Genomic DNA, 19,738 nt, shown 5'->3' with positions numbered 1-19,738 from the left:
AAGCTGTGTGCAAGGGGACCATATTATCTGTTTTTAGTAGCATGCTTTTGTGTACCATACACATTAGGGAACTGGCTTGAAGAGAGAGAGAGTGAAAGAAAGAGAGAGAAAAACAGAAATGCTGGAAATAACTGAATAAAATAAACGAACAGCGGACCCCCCTTGTGAACATCACAGTAAAAAAAGTTCATCTGCCCTCCTGAATATAACCTTTTGCCACTGCTATATCTGGTGTGTTTGTGTCCATGCAGTCTCAGGGGAGCGGAACCTCTGTAAATATTAGTTGCCACCACCCCCTCCCATTTTGTACCCCTGCTCATAAGCCAGGAGATTGTTGAGATCTACAACATATTTTTTTTTAAGAATAGGGTATCAATGCTTCTCAGGCCTGATGGTCACTGCCAGCCAGACTCAACTTTGTATATTCCCACATTCCCCTCTTTAGTTAATCTGTAGCACAAATTAAACTTGTGGGTAAGGCAGGTCCTAAGTCAGTCAATGCCACGCTTATGGTTGGAAGCGTTTTTAGTAAAGTCTTTGGATCAGGGAATACATGAAACGGAGGTTGCACTGAAAATATAAGATAACAGTAATACTGATTCTAAATGGCTGGCGCCTCTAGGATATATTCAGTAATTTTCATGTGATCAAGGCAAAACACCATGTTCAAAATGATACATTTTTATGTTCTGTCCCCAAGAGATGGGGAGGCTGACATAGAGGAAGCCAGTGTCTAACCCAATAAGAATCTGACTTTCTCAGATCTAGTATGCTCACAGGATGAGATACTCAGCCACAGTGCTGGGAAAAGCGCTGTGCTATGTGTTGACTTCCTTTGGGGATCATGGATACTAATAACTTTCCTCACCAAGAGATTTCTAATGGGGTAAGGGGTATGTGCCTTTACTGTATTACAGCATGGGATAGCTGCAACCCTTTTCTTAAGCTATTCCCCCCACCTGTTTAAGGTTCAAACACGCAATCAGGAGGCTGACTCGATGCTTCTGCATCTGGTCTGTACCATTCCATCCTGCACGTAGGGAAATCAGAAAAAAACTCCATCTGCTAAAAAGGACCTCTTCTACACAACTTAAATATTCAAGAGGACGCCTGTTCTTTTTTCACCTGGCCATGCAACTGCACATTCAAAATTCTCATGGTAGGCAGAAATTTAGTGTAAGGTTGTTACTGTATGTTGAAATAACATTAATTTTGCACTGTTGAACAAATAGTTAACTTCTACAGTAGGCATGCTCACTGCCTGAATCTTGAAAAACTCTCCTTTACATCCCCCCCATCCCCCCAATGATATGATGTTGCAGATGATAAAGCACTGTGGAAATGTCTGGGTTTTTATATGTAACTTAGAAATCTTTTTTAAAAAAATATTAATAATTAGTGTTGTGCTCTGCCTCAACCTTAATTGTTCAGGGTTCTCCTCTAGAGATAATTTTCTTGTGCAGCCAGTATTCTGAGCCCTCCTACTAATAGCAGCAGCTGATGGTCTTGCCCAAGTCATGCTTCATTTTAAATCTGGGAAGCTTTGTTCATACCTGATTGAACAAATGAACATTTCCCACACAAATCATTACTGTTCCTGCTGAACACTTCATTGCTGCCTTTGTTTCTGACAATAGATTATTACTCATGTGAATAAAATGCTGTAATTAATTTGGAGACAATTTGCTTCCTTCTTAAATGGCAGCAATTACATTGTTTAGCTTGTCCTTTCTAGCTTGTTCATCTAAAATACTTTTCATAAAGAAACTGTGAAAGCCTAAAATGTACAGGATGCCCTGGGATTTTATGTATATTCGCATTCATTAGCACCCTGATCTGAAACACATTTTCTTGGGAGCTGGTCCTGTTTATTTACTAGAGGGAATGGGCAAGTTCACTTCCTGCAGCTTTTAGGAATAAAAAGAAAGACGAGAAAATTGCTGGTGGTGTTACAAAATCCCCCCCCCCATCCTGACTGCCCATCCACCCATCCCCATTTACTGCCGTAATGTCTAGAAAACAGAAGACCTCCAATATTACACCTGCTAGCATTCTACAGATCTGTGCCTTTCACATATTTCTTTCACATATTGTGTGTATGTCTATCATGCTTTCTGTTTCCTTTCCAGGGGGTTTCACAGTAATAATATCAAGTCAATACCTGGACAGGCATTTGTGGGCAATCCATCCCTTATAGCAATGTAAGTAGTATCAGTTCACTTTTAATAGAAAATGTGAAATTAATTACTAAATTTTGTTGTATATCTTGCTTCTCTACTTTCTGTGAGCAGGCCATTGCTTCTCAAACTTTATGAAATCTCGCCCCACTTTTGTACACATTAAAATCAAGGTTAGGGAATCCAAGTACTGTTGGACTCCAGCTCCCAGCAGACACATACATGATACAATGGCATTTTGGAAGATGAAAAAGCAAATAAAATGCCATTTTATAAAGAGTTACTTTTCTAAAAGGCCTTACATAGTTCTCTTTACACTGGTACCTCTAGTTGCAGATTTAATTGGTTTCGGGGTGCCGTTTACACCACGAAATGTCCGCAACTAGAGCGCCTCTTCTGCGCATGTGCGTGACATGATCAAGGGCTTCTGCGCATGCGTGAAGTGTGCAGATTGCTTTGCGCATGTGCAGGCAGCGAACCCGGAAGTAGACACTTCTGGATTTGCCGCGATTGTAAGCTGAAAGTCCGTAACAAGAGCGGAACGCAACACAAGGTATGGCTGTATATCCAGACCAGGAAAGTGTGTTTAACAGGTTGACGTTGGTTCCAGATCCTGTTTTTTCCGTAACCTGATAACCCTAGTTTCCACATTTGGAAAACAGAGCAAGTTGGCACAAGGCTTGTGCATATCTCTACTTAATAAACTGAGATATGTTAGTGTGGAAACAAGATGGGAGAGTTTCGCTAGGCTAGTATGAACACTATCTTCCTATTCATTTCTTACTCTGAATGTGTAAGGTGTGTTCAATTCCACCCCTGCCTTTGTTTGTTTGTTTGTTTGTTTGTTTGTTTATTAATTTATTTCCTGCCCTTCACTCTGATGTCCCTAGGCCACACATTTTGTCAGTAATGCACACTAAGGTATAATCATACAGTTAGTCTAAATCAAAATAAGCATATAATTGTAATCTGGGGAGCAAATTCAAAAAGCAAGGGAGAAAGAAGTAACTCCAGAGGAGAAGGGGTAATGCATAGATTGCAAGCTAGCTTTTCAAAGCTTTAATGAGAAACGTCCCCGTCCCCCGTCCCCCCCAAGAAAAGTATTTAAAGCTATAAATCTTAAGTGTTAAATATGTCCTCTTCTTCTTCCTCACAGCCATTTTTATGACAACCCTATTCAGATTGTGGAAAAGTCTGCTTTTCAGCACTTACCTGAACTCAGAACCTTGTACGTATCCATAAGTTTAAAATCTCTTCACCACTAAAACAACAGCTCCTTTGCTCTTTCTAATAAAAAATAAAAAATAAAAATCCCACTAATTACATTGTGTTTGTAACTTTAGGACACTAAATGGTGCTTCACAGATAACAGAGTTTCCCGACCTGACCGGGACAACAAGTCTAGAAAGCCTGTAAGTATCAGACAGATAGTTCATGTTACTGCTGAAAGCAGATGGCATTAATTATTGCAGATGCTGACTTGCTTAAAAAAAGCTGTCCTTCAACCAATCATGTTCAATCTAGTCTGCAACCTTGATCAATTCACATTTCATGGATTTGAGCTAGTTTGATCCCATTGACACTACGATCTTACTCTTTGCGTGGTGGAGAAACAACTGAACACCCCTTCCTATGCTCCATACTCCTTTCAGAAGCCCATTCTCACATAAGCCTCATTCACAGGATCTTCTCTCAGTCCCTCCCCCCTGGTGGGCATTGGCATGAATCACTCTAAGGAGATGTGCGTAATTTCTTAACAGGACTCTTACAGGAGCTCGGATCACATACCTTCCTGAAACAATCTGTGATCAGCTACCCAACCTCCAAGTACTGTAAGTATAAAAGACATATTTACATTAAATCCTAGGAACTTTGAAGATACAGCATTCTCAGAAATGTGTTATATCATCACCATGGAAATTCACATATTTAGCTCTCGTAATTCAAGAGCCTAAACAGATGCATAGCAAAGAGCCTAGCAACAATATTGCAGCGTCATGTAAAGATTTAGTACTAGCACTAGATTGAGCATGGCGAGTCCAGGGCTGGTGAGACTGAGCTTAAGTCCCCACTGAGCCACAAAGCTCGTTAGGTGACCCAGGACCTGTTGCTGTCTCTCATTATAACCCATCTCTCACAGCTCTTGGGCAGGTGGGATAAGAACTGTATGCCATGTTACGTTCCTTGCAGAAAGGGCAAGATAAAATAAAATGAATACTATTGTTATCCAGCACTGATCCAGAGCTAAGCAGAGTGCAGAACATAAATGCTGCATGGCCTCTGCTTGCAGTGCCTACAGTCTATACTCGATACACAGGATTGTGGTGCAGAGACAATGGCTTTATAATGCAAAAAAGTAAAACATGGTGGGAGTGATTGCCTGGTAAAATGAGAAGAGCAAGCAATATCACGAGTCAGAGTATGCTCAGTTAACTGATTGCAGTGACCATAAGAGAGAGAAAATTGAGAATGTATAGGATTGATAGAATGTATGGAATTAAGCAAGCTTCTTCCTACTTTTCAAATAATTTTTAAAATTCACCCGTGTCCAGAAAGCATACATAAGGGGCCAGGGAAGCCCAGTTTCCATTTTGTTAAAGGTTTTTCTTTTTCTGATAATCACCAAAATGGGGACAGACTCCATCCTCACTTATACCTTAATGTTCCATACCTTTATTTTCTCTCCAAGGCATATTTATTCAATTGGATTTTTGAACACTATTCCCGAGATGTATGGGAGACCTGTTTCCTTATAATGATTAACCAATACATTATTGTAGCTTACAAGAATGCTGCAGTGTTAGTTTAATCACTATCAAAAGTAATCATTCTGTCTACTTCTTTGTGAATGGGCCAACTGCACTTTCCTTTAATGATTACATCATGATGAATGTATCTGGCATTAGTTTGCTTAGCCAACGTTCTAATAACACTAGCTAAAAACATACAGTCATAGTGCCAAAGTGGCTCTTGTGGGCACTTCTTAGAAAGTTGTGTACTAATTCTATCACAGTAACATTAAATATTGCTGGTTATGAGCCTACCTTTTGCTCATCTGACTTTGGGAGCAAAATGAAGTATCTTTTCCTGCAAAGCATAGAAGAGGACTAAACTCAGTAAATGTGTTTCAACTGACAGCATTGTTACCATCACAGATCAACTGTATATATATATAGAATTATCTGATTTAAATTCATATTTGTGGGGTTTCTTAAAAAGAAAAACGGGGGGAAGCATTGACAATTTTATTTTAAATGCAGAAAAGGCCTACGTATAAACAAAATCATTCAGAAATGTTGGCTCAACTTACGGAATATTTTTCTTTGTCCAGATTGCAAGTTTCACATTTGTTTCTATTTCGGCATTCCTCTCATGCAATTAACCATCACGCAAGCGGAGAGAATAGCTGCCTGCCTGCTGATTCCAGCCCTGGCATTGTGTCCCCTCCACCCCTGCTTCTACTGCCCACCTGTTGTTTTGGGGTGGGCGGGAGAGAGAATGCCTCTAGGTGGGAGTTTCCTTGCAGGCTCTCCTTGTAGTGTAGAACCGTATCTGAGTAGGGAAGATAATTGTCTACAGCTTAAAATGTGCAATGTGTGCCCTGGGTCATATGCTTCCATGAGAATCTTTTCTCAATATCTGAAGCAACCAGTCCTTAAGACCAGGGAATCTGACATGCAAAGATTACTACTGTATTCCTAATCCACGGGGTGGCCCAACAGTTCTTTCCTCCAATGTTTCTGCTTTTTGTGGTTTCGTTGTACAGTATTGACCATTTTTACAGTTACTTTACTTTACCCTTGGGATAGAATTTCCACTCTAACACACACACACACACACTCACACACACACACATCTCTCTGGTAGCCAAAATGACCCACTTATAACTTTACTGTTTTTGTGCCTCTGCAACTTACACCTGATGAGGTTACAAGTGCACCTCTTGTGTTTTACTTCCTGCTAAATGAGCGTGCCCTTTTATCTTTGGCATTGATACCCTTCTCCCATTGAGTAGAGATGAATCCTACGAGAAGTAAATGCTCTTTAGGCGGGGGGGGGGCGCTTCCCCATCGCACCCATAGGAGGAGAACTTTAAAATTAACTTCATAAGTTAATTTTAAAGAATATTAGCCCAGGGACAAAACCTTACCATCTAAGGTTAAAAAAAAAGAACCAAGGGACATGTCCCTGTGTCCACTCTCATTTCTTTCTTTACAGAGGCAAAAGTCATATTAAGCCTGATGGGAGTTTCCCCTGCACAAAGGAGTACAGGATGCAAATCTATTTCCCTTTTTTCTTTCTTCTTTTTACAATTTCTGCAAATTACCATGGCTTGTTTTTGATTAGCTATATTATACTATAAATGAGTCCAGATGTTTCAGTTATTCTGCAATTTGTTGAGTTTTGGCTCAAATCATTTGAAGGGCTTTCTCTCCCCCTCCCCCCCCCCCCCGTAGTGATTGATTTCAAAGTTAGTTCTAGTTCCTCAAACCACTTTCCTCAGTTAAAGATATGGCAGTTCTAAAGGTCAGAGGCAAGATTATTTAATTTAAAGTGTAGTCTGGGAAGCTAATTAAATTTCACTGTGATTGTAGTTCGAAAGATCAGATCCACCTAGAAAAATGGTTTAAAACCAAGTATCTAGTAGATTATTTTAAGCAATTAAAAGAAGAGTTGTGTTTTGAAGGAAAACTGAATCCAGAAAGAAGCAATAACCCTAAATATATTTTTACTATTTAACAGAATTAGGCACCTTATATTTTTTCCTGTATTTGTATTTCAGAGACCTCTCATATAACCAGCTGGGTGACTTGCCTCATTTTACTGCTTGTGAAAACCTTCAGAAAATGTAAGGTTACAAAAAAATTTAAAAAAGTGTAACTATAAGGGGCTTTTGATGGTGGGGAGGATTGATGATTCAGTTTTTTAGATGACTCTGTCCATGAAGTTTTCAGTGGAGTGGATAAGCTCTAAACTTTGATCCAGGATATGATGCTCTTCTCTTCTAGCTTGCTTCTTACGATGCCTTCGCAGCTCCTTAAGCCTTTTGAATAAAGAGACAGGATGAATAGGATACATATTTGTGGAGTGCAAGTTGTTTCTTATGCATGAGAAGACTGGAAATTCTGTTTTTCGTGTAACATGTAGCTCTAAAAGAAATCTAAACAATGGCCAGGAGGATTCAAATAAACATACAACTAGTTCTGCACACTCAACCAAAGGGGGCTTTGTACTTGTGCTTCCTGATAACCAGCCCCAAGTACTATAAACCAAGCAACTTTTGCATCTGAGAGATGAGTTTGTGATGTGGTACGGGGACTGGAAAATCAGGGGCAGGAGGAGGCAGTCAAAGTCTCACTAGATTATGCTCAAACTGTTGGGACATCTGAAGTAGTTCTGGGATCCTGGGCAGCATTTGAAGTTCTCTAGAAGTTGTTTTCTCTAAAGCCATTTTTTTGCCATTACAGTGATTTACACCACAATGAAATATATGAAATCAAAGTGGGCACGTTTCAGCAGCTGGTTGCCCTACGTTCACTGTGAGTATAGCCATAAAAGAGCTATTTACCTTGGTACTGAGAAACATGGAAGCTCACATTCCTTTCCTCTGCCTGCTCCTACATATTCTGCTTTCCATTTCCCCCCTTTGATCATTCAGCTTGCCAGGTTAGATTTGCCAAAGCAAAACAAACATTCTGACGTTGAAAATTTCCAGCAATGAATTCACACAGCCGTGAACAAAAAAAAAAAAACTATAACCCTGAAATAGCTTCCGCTTGTAGACTTCTATGAAGAAATAGGAAGTTTGATTTAACTCATATACAGTAGAAGTCTCTTATGTGGGTACACTTCAAAATCCACTGCTGAATGGAAAAGCTGAGTGAATTGTATACAGATTGCAATATGAAAGAGCAAGGAGCAGAATGTGTAAATTGACGGCCACACTTCATGTAATGGGAGTAATAATTGATCCATTTCTATAATATTCTATTCAGTGTTGTATTATCCTATGTTGGGTTTTCCACAGGCATCAGACTTTTCTTATATATGTTCTTATTATGATGAAGCATTGGTGCAAAAAACAACATGCATCCAGGAGATATGAAAGGGAAAATGTGGGAGAAAGAATGGAAAGACAGAGAAATGGGCATATGAGAGAAGTGGCAGATGTGAAAGAGGAAGAGGGTCTATTGAGAAGATAATAGAGAAAGGTTCAGTTCAGGTTTAGCACTTCCACAAACCATGGTTTGTTAGAGCAGTCTCCCCCCCCTTCTGCCATCCTTTCACAAGCCTAGCTTGAGGAGACACTTTCTGATTTATAAAATCAGTTTCCTGTAACATTTGAACTGGATAGCTATGGTTTAAATATAGCCTGTGAACCAGGATTACATATCAGGGTTTGATGCTGATTGTAAACTTAAAACTGCCTACATTTCCTGGTTCAGTTGTCATGGTGATTTAGTAGTTGGGTGTCAATCTGAATGTAACTGAGGAGTGAAGGGAGTGAGAGAAGAACCCAACACTCCCCCCAATAAACCATGGTTTGTTCAAACAGCAGTAGTGAATCTCAACCAGTCCAGAGATCATCCCATAATTTGCTTATTAGTTAGCTAGATCCTGGATCAAGGGGAAGAGATGTGTGCATTCAAATTTGCAACCCAAAACATTTGTACATTTCAGTGAGCCATAAAATGTGCTCTTGCTGTGTTCCCTTTCTTGAGCCAAGGGCAAAAAACTATGAGCCTTGTTAGTGTGATGTGTGAACCAGTGCTTATGGTTTGTTTCTTCCAAACAAACCGTAGTAGGTAAGCCAAGAACAAACCTTGGAGGCAAACAAACTGTGAGCACTGGTTCATAAAGCACACTAAGCCTAGACTAGTGGTTTGTTGGTCCAAGGCAACAAAGGGAGAAGCAATCTGGCTGTGTGCAGTAGCATGCTCCTCATTCACAGTAAGCCATGACTTGTGGCTTATCATAATGTCCAAACACGGGTCTAAAATTAGCCTACTGGAATGATTTCATGCAGTTAACAGTTGCTTAATTTAAAAGATTCAAAGTAAATCTCTGTGCATTTTTAAGCATATATAATTTTTTTCCCTTTCTGCAGGGATTTAGCTTGGAACAAAATATCAGTCATTCATGCCAATGCATTCTCCTCTTTATTGTCTCTGATTAAACTGTAAGTATTCTGCTTTTTTATGTCTGGTGCTGTCCTACTATGATCATTCAAATACCCAGTGGCAAAAAATCTCTATTCAGTGCAGAGTAAAATAGAACGACAATTTAATGAACAACAAAATGCAAAACAAAGTAGCTTTGGCCTTTGTTTGGCCAGCCATAGTGGCCTTGCATTTCTGCATTGTTTTATGGGACCAATTAGTGATGGAGAGAATGCAGAACAGGAGAGCTTGGGCAGCAGATGCCTAATGTCTAGCACCACATGATTAAATTTGGATCAGACCCAGATCACTCTGGATCCTGGCTCTAAATCTAATTAGATTCAACTCCTGCCTACCACAGTATTTAACTAGAGCCCTCCATGTTGTCCCACATGTTCCCTAGTTTACTAAAGTGGCAAGGAGGACTTACATGGCCTGTGGCATGAGTCCTTCAAGTGACTATAGGCACTGCACAGGTGCTTGGAACCATAGCATCCCATCAGTAGGTGCCACTGTGCATGTTCTTGGCAGCATACATAGATATCAGGAGTGGGGCAGGCTCTACTATGTAGAGTAAGCAGTATGACTCCCAGGATGCAAGTTTTTCTCTCTCACTTTATGCTCTGGCTTTTGACACAACAGTGGCTGGTTTGCACAACACGATAAGCCAAAGCTAAGAGCAAACCTTGGCTACAACTTTCGGTTAATGAGGGGAGAGTTTAACCATGAGAGTCAGTTTCGATGAACCCAGGTTCAACACAGCACAGGAATAAAAAAATAATTTAAAGAAAGACCAGGGAGAACCAAAGGTTCTGGGAGCTGGTCTCCAGGAGCCTGCAGATTCACATTCTCCTGGTAAGCCATAGTTTGGCTTAGTGTGTCGTGCAAACCAGGTCAACGATGATTACATACAAATAACATACCATGAAAAAGTTTGCCTGCTCTTTAAAAACTGTGGGTTGTTTTACTCAGAGTAAAATTAATGACCCTAAGTTAGTCGAGTCCCTTAATTCCAGTAGATCTACTCTAGGACTGCTCTAGATCAACATTAGAGGAGGACTAAAGTTGGACACAACCCTGTGCTAGAAGGCATCAGTATAAGTAACAATGGCTGGTTTTTTAATTCTGTGGTTGCTGTTGCTAATATCCCAGATGCTGACTAATTTTGCAGAATCCAAGCAAGACAATCTGGTTAGGTTGCAAGCACACTGACATCCAAGTACACATAACTTCAGTAAAGGCCCTTCAGCACAAAGAGCTGCCAACAATAAAAACGAAGGGAATAATCCAATAACATGTTATTGCAGTCCTATTCCTTTCCCTGTGGCTTGTACAAGAGACCTTCCAAGTGCATTGGGCTCTGAGGTGAATCAGCAGATTTATTACCAGTGACCCAAGGTGCATCTTTTGTCAGCTGAATCGTCTTTATGTTTTATCGTTTGCAGAATTTAATACTCTGCGACAATAACAAATACCCTCAGGCAAAAAAAGAAAAAAAAACCCCACCCTTCTGGAATAGTAAACTGTTTTTCCCCCTTTAATTTTGCAGGGATCTGTCATCCAACCTTTTGTCCTCTTTTCCTGTAACTGGCCTATATGGTTTAACTCATCTAAAATTAACAGGAAATCATGCACTACAAAGTTTGATATCATCTGAAAACTTTCCAGAGCTCAAGTGAGTACCTCATTAAAACTAATAAGGCACACTTGTGCTCATGTGCAATGGGAGGGGTGTCACTGTATAATGTGAGTTACTTCCTATTCAGAGGCTTTGAACCACAGCACTGAAACAAAGATATACATGGTAAAAATTATAGACTTATTACATCTTTTTTATCTCAAGAAAATATGATTGATTTTGGACACCCTGGTAGCTGCTCACTTTGAAACACATCTGCTTCTCAGCAATATTCCCCCCCCCCACCAAATAAACAGCCTCTGTTAAAAATTTCTAATTTGTGTTTTAGAGTGGCTAGCTCCCTTCATTTGACCATTGCTTTGTTTTAGTATTTGTCCTGCCAAAGCAAGCACTTGACCATTGCTTTATAAACTACCCCCCATTTTGAAAAATGTAGGGAATATATAGCTGCAAACAAAAAGAAAAGAATTGAATCAAGCACGTAGTTTGAGGGTGGCAGTAAAATACTTTGCCATATTGACTTAATGCAAAAATACTGTAACCAGAACATCTGAGGAAGAGCTATTGATGGTCTGTTCTTTTGAGAGGTGGAGCTAGCATGTAAAAAGATACCAGTCAGGCTCAACCAATGCCAAACAGGAACAGCATCACAATTTGATGCAATGCACCAGTATCCTGGTCCAGCCCAGAGTGTTGATTGCCATCATAGAACTGCAGCCTGGAGGTAGCACAAAAAGTCAGTATGTCAGCATAAGCCATTCTGTGCTTCTGTATCTACATAAGTCTGTTGTGTTGTTGTTCAGTCGTTCAGTCGTGTCCGACTCTTCGTGACCCCATGGACCAGAGCACGCCAGGCACGCCTATCCTTCACTGCCTCTCGCAGTTTGGCCAAACTCATGTTAGTAGCTTCGAGAACACTGTCCAACCATCTCATCCTCTGTCATCCCCTTCTCCTTGTGCCCTCCATCTTTCCCAGCATCAGGGTCTTTTCTAGGGAGTCTTCTCTTCTCATGAGGTGGCCAAAGTACTGGAGCCTCAACTTCAGGATCTGTCCTTCTAGTGAGCACTCATGGCTGATTTCTTTGAGAATGGATATGTTTGATCTTCTTGCAGTCCATGGGACTCTCAAGAGTCTCCTCCAGCACCATAATTCAAAAGCATCAATTCTTCGACGATTAGCCTTCTTTATGGTCCAGCTCTCACTTCCGTACATTACTACTGGGAAAACCATAGCTTTAACTATACGGACCTTTGTCGGCAAGGTGATGTCTTTGCTTTTTAAGATGCTATCTAGGTTTGTCATTGCTTTTCTCCCAAGAAGCAGGCGTCTTCTAATTTCGTGACTGCTGTCACCATCTGCAGTGATCATGGAACCCAAGAAAGTGAAATCTCTCACTGCCTCCATTTCTTCCCCTTCTATTTGCCAGGATGTGATGGGACCAGTGGCCATGATCTTAGTTTTTTTGATGTTGAGCTTCAGACCATATTTTGCGCTCTCCTCTTTCACCCTCATTAAAAGGTTCTTTAATTCCTCCTCACTTTCTGCCATCAAGGTAGTATCATCAGCATATCTGAGGTTGTTGATATTTTTTCCGGCAATCTTAATTCCGGTTGGGGATTCATCCAGTCCAGCCTTTCGCATAAGTCTACAAGATCAAAAGTGTGAGGTGCAATTTAATAAGCAATGTAATTGAGCTAAGGATTATGCAAGCTTTTTAAAAAACAAACAAACAAACAACAACAACCTGTAGTTTGGTGTCACATTTGAAATATCCAAGTTATATTTCCTGTTCAGGTCATATAAATCATTACTATGTTCATAACCACTCCACTCCAATCTGACTCTCCACTGGTTTTCTGATTCCCACCCCCTGCAGACATTATTTCATGGTTACTGAATAGTCCTCATGTGGATATTGTTCAGTTTCCTTTCCGTTTAGAGTTTTTCTGGGTTTTTTTAAATGTAACTCTGCAAACCTTGGGATTTACACACACATCTGCTGATAATTCCTTCTTGTTCATCAGCAGTGCTGTGTGGCTGCATAAGCAACAGAGCTCACAGCCTGAACATTGAAAATAGAAGGAATTATGGCATGTGTACAATGTTCTGAAATGTACAGGGATATGGGAAGAATGTGCTTTCCCTTAATTTTTGACATTTGTTTAATGAGTCAGAGCCCTGCATTTCTGTTGCTTCAGTTTGATGCTAATGCCATTTGCCTTGACTTTGCAAAGGATGTAGGTTGAGTACACTGAGGCGTTTTAATGCTCATAATCTTGTCTGTTAATTCTAAAGGGTGATTGAAATGCCTTATGCTTATCAGTGCTGTGCATTTGGAGCTTGCGATGGCCACTACAAAATCCAAAACCAGTGGAACAAGGATGAGAACAGCAGTGCTGAGGAATTTCAAAGGAAAGATGTTGGCGTTTTCCATACACATGGTAAATAATAAGAATCAGTTTTAAAAGATGCCACTTACTGTTGACTGGAATGTGACTACTAATAATCAAATGAATATATGTCTTTCTGATTTCAGCCTTTAAAGTAAAATGCCAGTACAAATGAGCCTCCAATAAGATGCCTATTTTGCCCTTGTAAAGTAATGTTTTCGAATTTTACCTCCTCTTGGGTTCTTTTCCCCCAGCTTTGTGTAGGCAGACACTGGTGGTGAGGAGCTGTAGAATTCAAGTTCTTTTGTGGTGAAGGAGAGGGATCCTGGGCTTGGTGAGTTGGGGATCTAGAATTCTTCTTGATTCTCACTCCCAGCTCCAGCAAGGTTTCTCCACTCCAACGGGCAGGGGTGTGGGATGGGGGGACACATCTGCAAGAGAGCAAGGGCAGCAATGCAGACTTTTGCCTTCTGTGACAAAATTTGTAGATCCAGCTCTGCCTTAGAGTCTAATGGTTGCTACTGTCATTAAAATCAATTTCCTGAATTTAACACAAAATGTCTTACTGGTTTTTTTTAATCTAGCATTGCCTCTGTTCTTTACAGACTCCAAGAGGACAAATGTCTGCCCAATAAGTGTATTATCTAAAATTCAACCCAGACGAAAGGGAGGGAAGTATGTGTAAAGTGGGATAGAATTTGTTCTTTATTTGAGTTAGGTGTCCTTAGAGTTACCGGTAGTTACAGGCTAAGTTACAGTAAGGCATCTTCTGGAAATACTGAAGTAATGGATAAGCTACCACACTTTCTCTGAACTCTTAAGAGGTTAATGATATATATATGGCTTAGGTCCAGGCTATTTGAAGAACCATATACTTGCTCTGAGATCTTCAGAGGAAGTGCATCTCAGTAGCACCATCCTTACAGGCATGTTTAGTGGGGACGAGGGAGAGGGCCTTCTCAGTGGCTGCCCCCAGGCTATGGAACTGCTATCCAAGTGAGACAAGACTGGCACCGACCTTGTTCTCATCTTTTTACAGATGACCGTGACTTTGAGGATTTTCTTCTTGACTTTGATGAAGATTTGAAAGCTCATCATTCAGTGCAATGCTCTCCCTCTCCAGGTATTGATTGATCTAGCTACTTTCCATCTGTTGGTTGGTTGGTTTCAAAACTCCTTCACTTCCTCTCTTGGCAGACTCCGCCCTATATTCTAGAAAAAGGAGCTATGAAAAAGTGCAGTGCTCCATGGTGTGCATGACTGCAACTCAGTGCATGCTTTGTATGCAAAAGATCCCAGATACAATTCCTGGTTTTGCTATGTAGGGCTATGCAAGACTCTTGCCTGAAGCCCTGGAGAGCCACTGCCCAACCTTTAGGGGCCTGGGGGCACATTTGTACCGGTAAATCTAAATAGCTGTTGTGAGCACCACAAAAAACCCATTACACAGAACAAAATAGGCAATGCTCAAAACCACCACCTCTCTCAAACAACAGACAAAATGCATGTAACCCAGGGCCATGCTTTATGGAGCCTCTGTCAACGCCCTGCTGCTAGAAACTCCTGTGCCCCATTCTTCTTTTAGAGGCACCAGCACCACCACAACCCCCTTTTCCTTTTCCCAATAATAATAATAATAATACAGTGGTACCTCTGGATGCGAACGGCATCACCACCTCTCCTGGGCTCTGCGAAAGGGCTGGCAGAGGAAATGGTGTCTGACTTAGGCACTCTGGGCAAAGTGGCCAAGAGAAGGCCTGTGTTTTTGCCACGGCAGCTAAAAGCACTCATCTTTTCTGTCTCGCCTTTGCAGGACCCTTCAAGCCTTGTGACTACCTCTTTGGGAGCTGGCTAATCCGAATTGGAGTCTGGACCATCGTGGTTTTGGCCTTTGTTTGCAATGCGTTGGTGGTTGCGACGATCTTCAGATTCCCACTCTTCATTTCCTCCATAAAGCTGTTGATCGGACTAATCGCCATTGTGAACACACTCATGGGTGTCTCCAGTAGTGTGCTTGCCAGCATGGATGCATTAACTTTTGGAGTCTTTGCTCAGTATGGAGCTTGGTGGGAAGGTGGACTTGGTTGCCAGTCCATTGGACTTCTCTCCATCTTTGCTTCAGAGGCTTCTGTTTTCTTGCTCACGCTAGCAGCTCTTGAGCGCGGCTTTTCCGTGAAACATGCCACAAAGTTTGAGACCAGCGCCACTCTTGCTAGCATGAGGATAGCCATCTTGTTTTGCTTTGTCTTGGCCTTAATCATTGCAGTGATTCCAGTACTTGGGGGAAGTGAGTATGGGGTTTCCCCTCTGTGCATACCTTTGCCTTTGGGGAAACCAACTGCTGTGGGTTACATGGTAGCACTGGTCTTGCTGAACTCTCTCTGTTTTCTTATAATGACAATAGCTTATACAAAGCTCTACTGTAGTTTGGATAAGAGAGAATTGGATAATGTTTGGGACTGTTCCATGGTCAAGCATATTGCCTTGCTACTTTTTACTAACTGCATTCTTTATTGTCCTGTGGCTATCTTATCATTTTCTTCCTTGTTAAATCTTACTTTTATTAGCCCAGAAGTAATTAAACCAATACTTTTAGTAATTGTCCCCCTACCTGCATGTCTAAACCCACTTCTCTATATACTTTTCAACCCACACTTCAAGGAAGACCTGGGAAGTCTTCGAAAGCAGACTTTTTCATGGAAAGCACCCAAGCATGCCAGCCTGGTCTCTGTTAATTCAGAGGATGCAGAAAAACAGTCATGTGATTCAACTCAGGCTCTCGTAACCTTTGCAAGCACCAGAATATCATATGATATTCCCACCAACAATTCACTAGTGCCATCATCATATCGAATGAGTGAAAGCTGTAACCTGTCCTCAGTAACGTTTGTTCCGTGTCATTAGCTTCGTCTCAGTCACCTGTGTTTAAAAATTATCAATCACACGTTTATTAAATGGGTGCATTTCACATGCAGTAAGAGGGAAATAATTGTCTTACTACTATTGGGTGCCAAAGGCTTGGTGGCAATGAAAATTGGCATCCTAAAGCCTAACAGATACCGTCTCAGTCTGGTTTACAGACAACTACTCTTGAATCAGTTGAGGTTCAGACTCAAGAAAAAATCCAAAAACCATTGATGTTTACAGCACTGGCTCTGTTGATTCAAAATAGATCAACATTTCTCACTATCCATTCATGAATCTTTTAATGGTCACAATGAAACTTCCACTAAGCTGATCTTTTTTTTAATGGGACTTCAAATATTAAGAAAATGAGATTATCTTGGAAGTATTTATGAAAAATGTACCACTCCTAGTTGCACAATACATATTTACACATGAACTGGCCTCAGTGTTCTTGTTTAACTAAGTGTGAAAGTGAAGAGCCGCTCTTAACTGGTTAAAGAGGTTGAACATGGCACAGCTTATAGGCATTTGAGTTAGAACTTTACATTAAGAAGTCCCATTAGCAATAGCAGACCTGCTTTGGAAGAACCACATTGAATACTATAGGTTGGGAGGCCCGAATTGTTTTCAGATTTATCCAGCATCACTTTTCTGAGCTGACACATGCATCCTTGGGAAAGAAAATGAACAAATGCGGAAAGTATGCACCCAAACACCGGCTGCACGGTTATCATATTCCTTTGTCTCCTTGGATTTTGAAGCAATGCAGCGTGCAACTGGAGCTCTGTTCTTAAAACTACTTTGGATTAAACAAGAGATCATCTGACCATGGCACAATACATACTACAATGTTTATTTAGCTTTACTTTTACTGTGGTTCAGTTATGGAGTGCTGCTTAATGTCAGTGAAATTGTTCCTCACATGAATATATATTCTTTTGTATACAAGAAGTAAAAGAATAAGTCTGAAGACTGGCTCAATAAAGATTCTTTTATATTATAAATTTAGGTTAGATGAACTTCAGAACAAAAACAGGCCACTATGCATACTATTTTCATAAGCAAGTTTGAAAGCTATAATTGAGATATTTTAATGGGAAAATAATAAAAATCATTTGAGAAGCTTTTTAAAAAAAGATTTGTAAATATAGAACTGTATTTATTATTACAGTAAAATCATACTAAAAATGAGAATAAGCCATGTACAGTTTTGTACTGATATATTTCCTAGATTTCTATTTTCTTCTCATATATTTGACTAAATTCACTATCTGTACATAATATATGTAAATGTGTAGTGATTGTAAATAGAGGATGTGCTTTCTTTTCTACTGGTGTTTCAAATATATGGAATTTGTAATAAAACCTGCAGCTAAGCAGAAAGAGTGTCTCAGTATCGTACATGCGCAGAAGATAGGCAGCAGTTCCAAATATTTCCAGAACATTTTTACCTTTTTCACAGAGGACAAAAACATAAACCTAAAATTCTTTCTCTCATAACATTTAGGTACAGGTAAAGGGACCCCTGACCATTAGGTCCAGTCGTGTCCAACTCTGGGGTTGCGCCGCTCATCTCGCTTTACTCACCGAGGGAGCCGGCATACAGCTTCCGGGTCATGTGGCCAGCATGACAAAGCTACTTCTGGCAAACCAGAGCCGCGCACAGAAACGCCGTTTACCTTCCCGCCAGAGCAGTACCTATTTATCTGCTTGCACTTTGACGTGCTTTTGAACTGCTAGGTTGGCAGGAGCTGGGACCAAGCAACGGGAGCTCACCCCGTCGTGGGGATTCGAACCGCCAACCTTCTGATCAGCAAGCCCTAGGCTCTGTGGTTTAACCCACAGCGCCACCTGCGTCCTGCCCTCATTTAAATTTATCTAATCTAATGTTTCTCACATATAAGAGGTACCGTGGTACCTCAGGTTACAGACGCTTCAGGTTACAGACTCCACTAATCCAGAAATAGTACCTCAGGTCAAGAACTTTACCTCAGGATGAGAACAGAAATTGCGCAGCGGCAGCAGGAGGCCCCGTTAGCTAAAGTGGTACCTCAGGTTAAGAACAGTTTCAGGTTAAGAAAGAACCTCCAGAACGAATTAAGTTCTTAACCCGAGGTACCACTATATTGGCATTATAATCCAGGGATTTTCATGTCACATGCCTATAGCTTTTCATGTTGGAAGTTTGTGTCACCCTAACAAAATTCTCATGAAGAATTGCATGAAGGGCTATAATTTTAGAATAAGCCAGTAATGGTGAATTGCAGTTACCAACACAAAGGCTCCCCAAGAGGTAAAGAATAGAGGTAGTGAGGAGGAATGTAATCAGAGAAAGCTTAAGAAAACTGTTCCACACTCACCAACACTTACATTTGTTTGTAGTAACCTATTATTGGGTATTTGACCTTGGGCAATAAACATCCATTGATGGGTGTAGACCAGCAATTTAGCCAACAGTAATGCAACTTCCTTTTGAGATACAGACTGATCTAGCATGTAAAAAGTTTTTTAAAACCTCCAGTCTTGTCTAAATAAAAGCTGACTCTGCATTATGTTTGAACAAATCTGACTTCACATTATGAGAGATTTTGTGCTGCTTTTCATGATACCCCGCTTTAAGAGAAAAATGCCAATTTGTTGGGGGGGTGTACTAAATATATTTCTTCCCATTTAGGTATACTCATGCATGGAAACAAGAAGGAATGCCATTAATATTTTTCCACCACCAAGATTATCATGCTGTATGTGAAACTGCACTTGAAAAGCATCCAGAAAATCAAATTAGTGCAAAATACCACATTTTTTTTTGTCTGAGGTTGGCTAGAGTTTATTTCTGAGGTGCTATATGAGCATGAGATTGCATGCTCATTTCTAGACACAATTTAAGTTCCTAGTGTTGATTTGAAGAAAAATAATATATATAGAAAGGAGAATTATTGAATGCCAAGATCCAAGTTTGGGCAAGTACTCTTTGGTGAGAGAACCCCAACAGATATTTATCATTACAAAGCATGCAGCAAAGTGTGGAAATATAGGCTGTTGAACTTTTAAAATATGCCCTTTAAGTTCAAAAGTAAGTTTAAAATGCTTTACTTACAAACTCACCAAAGGTCAGAGTCATGTGCTTTTCAATACAGCATTCAGAAAACTTGCACAGGCAGTAAAACTTAGTGACAGAGTGGTGAATGCTCCTAAATTATTGGTATAGGAACTCAAGAGTGGCTTGTGAAAATCATGCAGTCTGAGTTGTAGCAACTAGCTCAAACCTCTTTACACGTTGAGCTGCTCAGGCAGACTGAAGGAGACCAAAGGCTTGACTATCTCATTCCTCTCAAGGTGAGGCAGAAGTAGGTAGGACTGCTTACTCCAGGCATAGGCAAACTCAGCCTTCCAGATGTTTTGAGACTACAATTCCCATCATCCCTGACCACTGGTCCTGTTAGCTAGGGATGATGGGAGTTGTA

General features: G+C 40.5%; 1 protein-coding gene across 1 annotated transcript in view; it reads left to right on the top strand.

The window, feature by feature from the left end:
• Nucleotides 1-17,657, top strand: part of LGR5 (leucine rich repeat containing G protein-coupled receptor 5) — a 66,242-nt gene extending 48,585 nt beyond the window's left edge. The window contains exons 8-18 of the mRNA XM_033161931.1: nucleotides 2,130-2,201; nucleotides 3,334-3,405; nucleotides 3,521-3,589; nucleotides 3,938-4,009; nucleotides 6,961-7,026; nucleotides 7,646-7,717; nucleotides 9,286-9,357; nucleotides 10,887-11,012; nucleotides 13,273-13,418; nucleotides 14,407-14,490; nucleotides 15,181-17,657. Of these exons, the coding sequence (XP_033017822.1) occupies nucleotides 2,130-2,201; nucleotides 3,334-3,405; nucleotides 3,521-3,589; nucleotides 3,938-4,009; nucleotides 6,961-7,026; nucleotides 7,646-7,717; nucleotides 9,286-9,357; nucleotides 10,887-11,012; nucleotides 13,273-13,418; nucleotides 14,407-14,490; nucleotides 15,181-16,271 (1,942 nt within the window). The 3' untranslated portion in view covers nucleotides 16,272-17,657. The remainder of the gene's footprint in view (nucleotides 1-2,129; nucleotides 2,202-3,333; nucleotides 3,406-3,520; nucleotides 3,590-3,937; nucleotides 4,010-6,960; nucleotides 7,027-7,645; nucleotides 7,718-9,285; nucleotides 9,358-10,886; nucleotides 11,013-13,272; nucleotides 13,419-14,406; nucleotides 14,491-15,180) is intronic.
• Nucleotides 17,658-19,738: the final 2,081 nt, after the last annotated feature.

This window comes from Lacerta agilis, chromosome 10, assembly GCF_009819535.1.
Source record: "Lacerta agilis isolate rLacAgi1 chromosome 10, rLacAgi1.pri, whole genome shotgun sequence".
NCBI classification, from domain to species: Eukaryota; Metazoa; Chordata; class Lepidosauria; order Squamata; family Lacertidae; genus Lacerta; species Lacerta agilis.
Note: the sequence above shows the minus strand (reverse complement) of the source record. Positions and strands in the feature narration are given on the sequence as shown.